Source organism: Toxorhynchites rutilus, chromosome 2, assembly GCF_029784135.1.
Source record: "Toxorhynchites rutilus septentrionalis strain SRP chromosome 2, ASM2978413v1, whole genome shotgun sequence".
Classification (NCBI taxonomy): Eukaryota; Metazoa; Arthropoda; class Insecta; order Diptera; family Culicidae; genus Toxorhynchites; species Toxorhynchites rutilus.
In genome coordinates this window covers 344,835,951-344,846,163 of record NC_073745.1, presented here as the reverse complement: position 1 = coordinate 344,846,163, position 10,213 = coordinate 344,835,951, and the positions used below count along the sequence as shown (strand labels likewise).

General features: G+C 37.4%; 1 protein-coding gene across 2 annotated transcripts in view; it reads left to right on the top strand.

The window, feature by feature from the left end:
- Positions 1-9,788, top strand: part of LOC129767492 (uncharacterized) — an 88,321-nt gene extending 78,533 nt beyond the window's left edge. The window contains exons 7-8 of one of the 2 annotated variants that reach the window (XM_055768464.1): positions 9,094-9,147; positions 9,216-9,788. In XM_055768464.1, coding sequence (XP_055624439.1) covers positions 9,094-9,147; positions 9,216-9,268 — 107 coding nt within the window. In that variant the 3' untranslated portion in view covers positions 9,269-9,788. Of the gene's footprint in view, positions 1-16; positions 70-9,093; positions 9,148-9,215 lie in introns of those variants that run through there. The other variant, XM_055768465.1, reaches the window with a different exon arrangement.
- Positions 9,789-10,213: the final 425 nt, after the last annotated feature.

The window sequence follows — 10,213 nt, the reverse complement described above, 5'->3', positions numbered from 1 at the left end:
TTAATAATCATTGCAGTTTCATCATGGAAAAACTTACAGCCGAGCAAAGTTTAATATAAATTTTATTAAGATGAGAGAAAGAAGGTGAACAGAGAAAAAGGAAATGTAAAAGGAAAACGAGAAAGAAGGATTCCAGCTTTGAAGGAAGACGAGACCGTCGAAGGATTCAACGAATAAATCGAGATAAGCTACTGTTACTTTTGATTGAGTGAATCGATCGATAGCTTTGGACGTGACAGTACAGTGAAAACCAATCTATCTTCCCCTTCGTCAACTTACCTGGATCCTGGACATACATCGGATCCTGTCCAAGCGCATCTTGCTGATCAGACTTATCGAAACCTTAAAAACATTAAAAAATACATCTATACTCACTATTCTTTTCAAATTAAAATCTCGGGGTTCTATTGATTACCGTTTAAATCGTGAGTATGCTTCGATCTGTGGTTGAGTGTCGGCCCTGAGGTTACCTCGGACCTCTGAGAAGTGTATAAATATAAAATAATAAAATAAAATAATTTCATTGTCCTACATCAACAAAGTGGTCGTGTCTTGGAAACCGTCTTGAGCACCCTGAGTAATGAAACCATATGCTGAAAAATAAAATATCAATAAAACAAAACGATATATGCAACTTATTTCTCTTTGTCATGTTTTTAGGATTTCGACACTGAGAATAGAGTCTCGATTGATCAATTTTAGAAATATTTGTTCTATGTTTCTTGCTTTTCTCAAAATAGAAAAATGTCTTCACATCTGACAGAAATGACACAAATGACAGAATTCTTCCCAGTCTACCAAATAAACGATTTGAATGAAAATTTCGATGAATTGTTCATCTCATTCCGTGTTCGTTGTGGAAAAGCAATGAACAATAATTGAATCGTTTGCTTGAGAAACCCCATAAGTCCATTTGCGAGAAAGCAAAAAAAAAACTGTTTTTCTCTAAATTTTGGTCTGGTCCTCCAAATTGTTGGTATGAGGATCGATTATTAGACTCGAAATATATTATTCGGGACCTCTGCTTAATCAATATAACAGGTTAAGCTCAAAATATAACGATTCAAAGTTGGTGGACTTAGGGGGTTTCTATCAAAACGAGAAATCAGCGGTATATTTTGCGGGTTTGAAGTGATTAATTTCAATTTTATGTACTTTTAATGATTATATCAAGTAAGAATGAGGTTGTTTTTAAGTTATTTTCTGCATTAAAGGAGGGAGGGGTCGGATAGGTATTATTTGTTCCACTACTAATACAAGAGGAATATAAAAAATACGATATGGAGAGAGATGGAGGGCATTTTAAAATACTTTTTTCGTTACGTAAAATATGAGAAGTACATAGTTCTACATTGTGTGTCACTCAGCTTAGTGTTGTTTGAGTACTTCCACATTTCTTAATTAAGGACTTACTATGGCCTTTTCAAAGAATTCAAATGACATACACAGCTATATACACTGATTTTGCAGTCATGTAATATTTAAAATAGTTTTTTTTCGCAGCTGTTAAAAATTAGGTAATGGGCCATGTTATAATATAACCGTGAAATGAAATAAAATTTATTTGCAAGCAAATTTTTAAAATATTCTATTGGACTATTGGCAATTTTCATCCCGAGCTTCCCTGTTACATGTAGGTCAATCCGTAAAATTTCGTTGTGAAACCTGGTGATATTATCTTCATCCGGAATATATGGTTTCAGCTTCCTGATGTCCTCTATTTTTTATATTGATCGGAGCTTTTCCATCTATATATGCAGGACTGGCAGGGATACAGGGATTTCTTGCCACCACCAGGTCCTTGCATCTCTTGGAGTGAGTAAACTGGTTGTACTGCGAAACCTTGAAGTGTATTTGTTGGTCCTTTTGGGTTTGCCGGACACTACATTCCAACGAAACAGGCGTTTTCTTGTAGTGGAATGGCCTCCAGGATTTAAAGTCTACAATTATCCATTTCAACCTAAAATCTATCGTTCTTGGAAGCTGATTTGATAGGTTCTGCATACTGCTGTACTGTGTAGACACGATTTACCATAGAGTAGTGCGGGCAAAGGTGCACACGGGGCAAAAGTGCACATTTGCCATTTTTGAAGCAAACGAGCATAAAAATTCGACAACAGTATTCATTTGGTACATTATTACACGAGCAGCTCACTCATATAAACAAGATACATTTCATGAAAGTGGCAAAAAGTTATGAGGTAAAAAGAGTTTTGCGGTGTTTCGATCGAATTTTTTCAGTTTTGGAGATGACGATTTACTTACCTAAAATAACTGGAAAGTTCGAAACCACACTGCCAAGAAAACCTCCATTCTATAGTAGATGATAGTGCGTATTCGTTTTTATGAAAAAGTAAAAAGTTTAAAAATTCGATTAGTTCAAAAATTGCTTGTGGGGCAAAGGTGCGCAGTGGCTGTGGAGTAAAAGTTTGCACCGGAGTTTTGTTCTGAAAAAAATTATAAAATGTTTTCAACCAAATTTTAACGGGACCCACAAGAAGAAAACTGGTTTGAAGAAATGCACTTCAGAAATGCTCAAATGGCCCGACAGAGGCTTCGGGAGGGAGTCTCGAAGCGTTGGATTGCGACAGACCTCGGTATTTCTGAATCAGCTCTGAGGAAGAGTCACATATCAGAAAGTGATTTAGGATTTGAATCTTGGTTTTATTGACATTTCTACTTCTGCTGGGATGTGTCAGCGAGCACCTAGGGCGGTTCAGATAGGTATTCACGAGTGAGCAGTCTGAGGATCTGGTGGACCACTGCAGGCCACTGGACAAAGCTTTCTATGGTATGACTCTCATAGATTTACGGCGTATGGCGTTTGATTTTGCGGAAGCCAATAACCTCCAGCACGAATTTAACCAAGTTGCAAAACTGGCAGGAAGAGATTCGGATTCTAGCTTCATGAGGAACCAACGTCTGTCTCTTCGAACCCCACAACAGCAAAACGAAAGAAAAGCGCTCCAAGGCAAAGCGTCGGAATCCTCAGAACCGAAATCCAAGATGACGAATAAAAATAAACAATTGCTTAAAAATAATTCAAAATGAATTTCAAAAGAAAAATGTTTTTATTTTCATCATGCATTCAATTCAATAACGGTTATGTTTCGTTTATGTTTATGTTTTCACAATGAACTTCAAATAAATATTTTCAAATAAATCAAGTGAAGGTAACAACGTATTTATAAACTTGATCTATATAAATAAAAATTATTTGGTGTCCGTTCCTCACGATTTAACTCAAGAACGGAGCAACGGATTTAAACAGTCAGTATCAGGATTGATGCATCTTAGTCTGCATCAGGTTTATATGTCAAAAAAGAAATTATATACCGCGAGTATAGATTACGTACATAAAAATAATTTCTGTTGGAACTTGAGTGTTCGGAATGATTTATATCGATACAGGTCGGACTCGATTATCCGGAGTATTGATTTTTTTTTCACTCCGAATAATCGAGTCAAAACAATTTTTTTTTCTTTATTTGTTTTTTTTGTTTGCATGTATATTTCGTTTTTTGAAAATAAAAAAGGAATTTGATTTTTGATTCATCCCCTTCAAATCAGAAAACACCTTTCTCACATGAAAAAAGTACGCTACGGAAGACGATTCTGATGCTTTCATTTGAAAGATGAGAAATTTTAGTACAAAATATAGTAGTGGAACAACTTAATTAGTGAATTTTAATAACATTTTGGAAGTGGAACACTTAAAAGTTAATAATTTTTAATGGGTTATTATTAATTTTATCCTAAAAATTTATATTAAACTAGATTGTTTCTATCATTTAAAATGAAGTTCTTTAACCGCTCCACAATTTGTTCTTTGACACACAACCTCTATCTTTCTTAATTTGGCTGCAATATCGATATAAATAATAACTGGTGAAAATTCAAGCAAAATCTTCAAAAATCACGATTTTTACCTCACTGTACGTGTAATAGCCACTTAATAAACTTCACCTTAACGTTGAAAGGTTACATTTCTTCAAGAAATAAGCCATATTTTAAATATAAAAAAAATATTTTTTTCCAAACTGAATATAATCGAGTCCGAAATTGTATATAATCGAATCACATATAATCGAGTCCGATCTGTACTGTATTCTATAAGTCCAATCATATCATTTGATACCAATATTGAGGGGATTGCAAAAAATACATAGTCGACCATTTTGTGGCGGCGACCTTTTCGAATTTCTGTTGTTCATAGTGTAGTGTATTCTCCAAATCAAGCCATTCAGCCATTTTCTTGCGGTGGCCAATTCAATTTGCGGCGGGGTCAATTTTCTATTGATGTGGGACAACCCAACAAACATTCAAACATACATAGAAACAGGTCAAGCTGAATGAAACCATTCAAAAAGTAATTAGTTGTTTGGGGACTGCGACCATCTTGAAATTGGATTTTTCATTATCTGCTATGTTCTACTAGTCGAGAACTTTCTTTTGATACATTTTTGGGCATTTTTCATAAATAACGGTATTCTACTAGGTGTTTTCGTTTGATACCCATATTGATGGGGTTCTGAGAAAATAGGTAATCCGCCATTTTGTAGTGGCCGCCATCCTAGATTTGAATTTTTCATAAATAACTGTATTCTACTAGTCAAGCCCTTTTATCTGATAACCATATTGATGGGGTTGTGAAAAAAATATATATGGCGCCATTTTGTTGTGGTGGCCATTTTGGATTTGAATTTTTCATAAATAATTGTGTGCTACTAGTCAAGCCCTTTCATTTGATACCCATATTGATGGGGTTCTGGGAAAATATGTAATCCGACATTTTGTAGTGGCCGCCATCTTGGATTGGAATTTTTCATGAATAACTGCATTCTACTAATCAAGCCCTTTCTTTTGATACCCATATTGATGGGGTTGTGAAAAAAATATTGTGGCGCCATCTTGCGGTGGCGGCTATTTTGGATTTGCATTTTTCATAAATAACTGTGTTCTACTAGTCAAGCCCTTTCATTTGATACCCATATTGATGGGGTTCTGAGAAAATATGTAATCCGACATTTTGTAGTGGCCGCCATCTTGGATTTGCATTTTTCATAAATGTGTAGTACTAGTCAAGCCCTTCCGTTTGATACCCATATTGATGGGGTTCTGAGAAAATATGTAATCCGACATTTTGTAGTGGCCGCCATCTTGGATTGGAATTTTTCATGAATAACTGCATTCTACTAATCAAGCCCTTTCTTTTGATACCCATATTGATGGGGTTCTGAGAAAATATGAAATCTTGGATTTGCATTTTTCATAAATAACTGCATTCTACTAATCAAGCCCCTTCTTTTGATACCCACGTTAGCTATTCAATATAGAATTATTATACAATTTATTCAAAATTTCCGAAAATCAAAAATAAAATACTCCGGATAATCGAGTTCGACCAGTATATCGATTGTGGGTGGGATGAAGTTCGCTGGGTCAGCTAGTTTGTTAATAAAAACGAATTCTGTTTCAAATGTTAGACATTTTCGGATATATTATATTGTCAGTCTCCTTCCTCCCAAAAAATTCCCCGTGGCACGTTCGACCATAACACCCACTCTTCTCCACCCATAAAAAAACCACAGAACACCCCCCTCCTGCCTACTGGACGGTGCCTACACTCTCTACCAGGGCCCGAAATCTTCAAAGGTGAAAAATGAGGACCGACTCTACTCCCAGTAGCTTCGCTTCGACTAGAACTGCTTCGGCAGTCGCCGCCAACAAAAAATGACTTGACTAGAAAATGAATTGACTAGCGCTGACTAGCGATGATGACTGGTGAACTAGTCCAGTCAATGGTTATTTTAACTGACTCGACTAATGAATACAAATCTGCCTCTTCATTCAACTGACTTCAATCCACATTTCCATTTCCCCCTGATGCTAATTTTGTACCCGCGTACGCACGTCCATATAAAGAGGAACGAAAACTTGATGCCTGATGCAAAAAAGTAGTTACCCCATCAATGGACGGTTTTTTTTTCTACCCATCGTGAACTCAAACCAACGAACTTAGACATTTATCAAGTATGCTATAAAGGTCCTCGCATTAGTATTAGTTAGTATTAGGCGTGCAAAATAGCGCACACACACTGCACGCTATTTTATACGTGTGAGTAGTTTTCGTGTACAGTACAAAAAAATCTAGCTCACCTGTAGCGTTTGTCAAACCACGGTGAACTCAAACATCGATGCATGCAAACGTGCATGGGAGAGAGAGAGAGAGAGAGAGAGAGAGAGAGAGAGAGAGAGAGAGAGAGAGGAACGAATTCGTTTTGGGGGAAGTCACTTCAAAATGCAATGAGGACAATTTGACTGGGAAGAATGGAATGATATAGTTCAGTCGGTAGAGGGAGATAGCGACTAAACGCACGACTGACTGTTCAGTCGTTTTGGCGGAGAAACTGCGTGAAGAGCCAAAAGTAATTCACCGACTGACTATGGATATTGGCGATCTAACGTACAAATCTACACCTAGGAGGCGCTGCGGTGAAAGTGATGATGGTTTTAAATTTTGCCATGTGAGCTTATGGAAGGTTTGTAGCTTTTCCATAAATTACAATGTTATAATCATTAAAGATTATTTGATTGCGATGAGTTTGTAAGAAATTTAATTCTGCGCAATTTTATATATAACATGTTATTTATTTACCTCTTTCAGTAGTAAAAACCTGAGAGAGAGGAGCCAGCTGAATGACAGATAGTTTGTTTTCTTCTTATTCTTTTTACGCATTCTCATCAAGAAAATTCCAAACTGACAATTTCAATCAAGCAAGTTGTTGTCATTCATTTATGAGAAAAGTGTTCAAACTTGACGTGAACCTTTGTTAGTGAGTACATTTGTGCGTTTTATTCCCGATTTGATTTTTGACATAGGACTGCGTCTAACAGGAATATATGGGGGTAAAAATTTGAACACTGATCACGTAGGAAATAATAAAAGATGTACCAGGTCAGCCCACATCATGGCTTCTAGCGGCATCGGCCCATTCAAACATTTTTTACTTTTGATAATTTCGATATAGTTGACCTAAAGAATTATTTCGATGATTTCTAAAACAAAATCCAAAATTAGAAGCAAACTGACTTTTATGATTTGTTTGTCGGTGGAGATCTTGTGTGAATTTATGGGTGTTTTGGGCCCATTTGTGACTTTTTCCGATCGTACATTCAGTTTTCGCGAATTCTTGTATTCTTTCACTGGTTCCAGGTTGATCTATTACTGCAAGCTCGACGAATCGATTTTTGCAATGTGGGCGATGATTGTCTATCTCCGATGCAATTTGAATATGCAGCGTACACCCAGGTTTTTTTACGCGGATTTTCCAATTAACGCGGTTTTTTTACGAGATACGTATCCCCCGCGTAAAAAAAAACCTGTGTGTATGTGGAATACATAAAATAAGAGCTAATCTTCCAATGAAAATAGCCAACATTGATTTCTCTCAGGTGTATTTTGAGGGAATTTTGTTTGTGTCCGATGGAAATAATACTAGGTTGACTAAAAAGGATGCTGTGTCTGCATTTTTAACAGGCATTCGGATGAAGATGAGAATTATACTACCAGTCTCTCGTCATCTTTGCCATGATATTCACATTCATATGCAATATTCAATTTTGACATGTAGGTTTAATCAAGGCACTAGTATCACTGAAGATCCAATCGAATTGACCGATAGTGAAGGTGAACCAATAGTCTTGTCCAAAAAACTAAAAGGGTCAAGATTCTTTCTCCCCTTTATGTGTGATATAATTTGTATACCATTTCCCATATACAACATATCTGTCGCTTCCAATCAGTCTGCATAAATGTTGCGCTCACTCTGCCCTCCCTCACAACACCCACTTCCCGTTTGTGACATTGATGAGTGAACATTTTTTGTGCGAGTGTCGAGCAGGAATGAATTGTCTTTCTCCAGATTCACTGTACTCCTAATAAGTGCTCGAAAGATGTAATCTTACGTTGATCGCACTTGATCGAAGAAATTAAAAAAGAATGTATTTGACCGCAGTATTTGATAAACTCTTTCTGAAAAGAACTGGATTTGATTTGCTGAAAACACTATCTTGTTTTCTTCCTAGTTGTGCGTTATGTGTGGCGATGGTAGGTTTTTTCGAAGCTGCTACTGATTTCTATGAGTTCGGCGTTTTCGGCTTGCATGCAACGATTTTTGAGGATTTGTTTGACTTTTGCTTTCGGGCAGCCACACCAGCAGTAGCAGCAGCTTTCTTCTTGCTGGTCGCCTTCTTCACAGCAGCAAGTTTGTTTTTTTTGCAGCAGTAACTGTTCCAAAATGATCTAACCGCTGTACAATTATAATTGAGTGGAGCTGGCACCTACTTATATACAGATTTTTGTGATTTCAATAGCTTGCTTTCAAAACAATTTTTGAGCTATTGAAACAAGTTTTTGGATCAATAAGTAACACACATATAACGCGTAGACATTTTATCTTTCGAATGAAGCGGTTATCATACCATTTCTTTCAACCGGCGAAGAGGGTTTATTGCTCAAAATCCTGTTTCTCCAATGTAACACTCTCGTTTTCGAAGCTTTGAACTTACACCCCAGTATAGAAATGAAAGATGTAGTCCGACGTCAACATTATTTTCACATAAAACGTCTTGCAAAAAAATGTCATGTTGAAATTTTCTACATATTTCAATACTTCCCCTTGGTTCACCGTGACTGGTTCGCGCTGACATAAGGGTGATCACAACAAACGCGAGCTGGCTCCTCTCTCTCAGGTAAAAACTATAAAAATGTTGACAATGGTCGAATTAAAGAAGGAAATTCGAGAGCACAATCAAACACAAGTAGAAAAATGCACGATTCCTGCATGTGAGAACTACCTTGGAAAGCCCGGAAGTAAAATATACGTGATTTGTTTTTAAGTTTTAGGTTACATTAGTATAATTTTTTAGTTCAAAAACTAAATCCAGATGTCTCACCGATCGTTTACGTTTTGCGTTAGATCGCCAATAGTCATTCGGTTAGTCAGCCGTCTATCCTCAGTTGACTATGACTATGCCGCGCCCTGCTCTCTAGTAATGATGCTTCGCATTTTTCTTTTTATTTTAAAATAGGTATTTGTCCAATTACAAACACAACTCGAGAAATGCTTGTACTACGTTTCGAAGGTAATATATATATATATATATAGTTACAATTTGGTGAGCAAACGGAATTTCATTTGCTTTTATTTCAGTTATTGGTCGACAACTGTTAGGTGCGCACCTTTGCCCCGCATTACTCTATTGATCTATTACTTCAGGACTGCGAAGTCTCTGCCGCATGGCAGGATAGAAATATCGGTCAACGGATTCAAATTTCCCCAGGGTGACCAAGGCTGAACACATTTGCAACACTCACCGTCGTGTTATTTTTGTTTTGAGCTGCGCATGAATCGGAAAATATGTGGAGGTGCTTAGCGTTTTCCAGATTCTCTGTGATGTACTGTAACTATCTACAGCGTCTTCCCCGAAAAAGCTCAGTAGTTACAACTGTTAGGTGCGCACCTTTGCCCCGCATTACTCTATTGATCTATTACTTCAGGACTGCGAAGTCTCTGCCGCATGGCAGGATAGAAATATCGGTCAACGGATTCAAATTTCCCCAGGGTGACCAAGGCTGAACACATTTGCAACACTCACCGTCGTGTTATTTTTGTTTTGAGCTGCGCATGAATCGGAAAATATGTGGAGGTGCTTAGCGTTTTCCAGATTCTCTGTGATGTACTGTAACTATCTACAGTGTCTTCCCCGAAAAAGCTCAGTAGCAAGAGATCCCTCGAACTGGGTCTCAGGATCGGCTTACTACTGGGTAATTGGAGTGGCTTCGCGATCAAATAAAAAGACAATATACTAACCTTCTTTTTAAATAACTTCTTAACGTCTATGGTCAACCTGACCAGAGGGTGCTCACCGGTCCTTTACGGTTAAGCATAGTGGTGGTCCACTAGGCCGAATGGTGTGCCGGTCAACCGGAAATTCGTCGAGGAAACTATGTCCAAACTATTTGACCGATTTCTTGGACAAACGTCTGTTACACACCACGCCTGAATCCAAAAAGCCCCGTTTTTCATGGCGGATTCTTCCTCGAGCCTTCTCATTGCATTTTTCGTGGTACAGCGTCCATTTTATGCAACTTATCTCTGACTCTCTCTCGCAATGTAAGCTGTGTTGTGCCATATCGACACGCCACCAT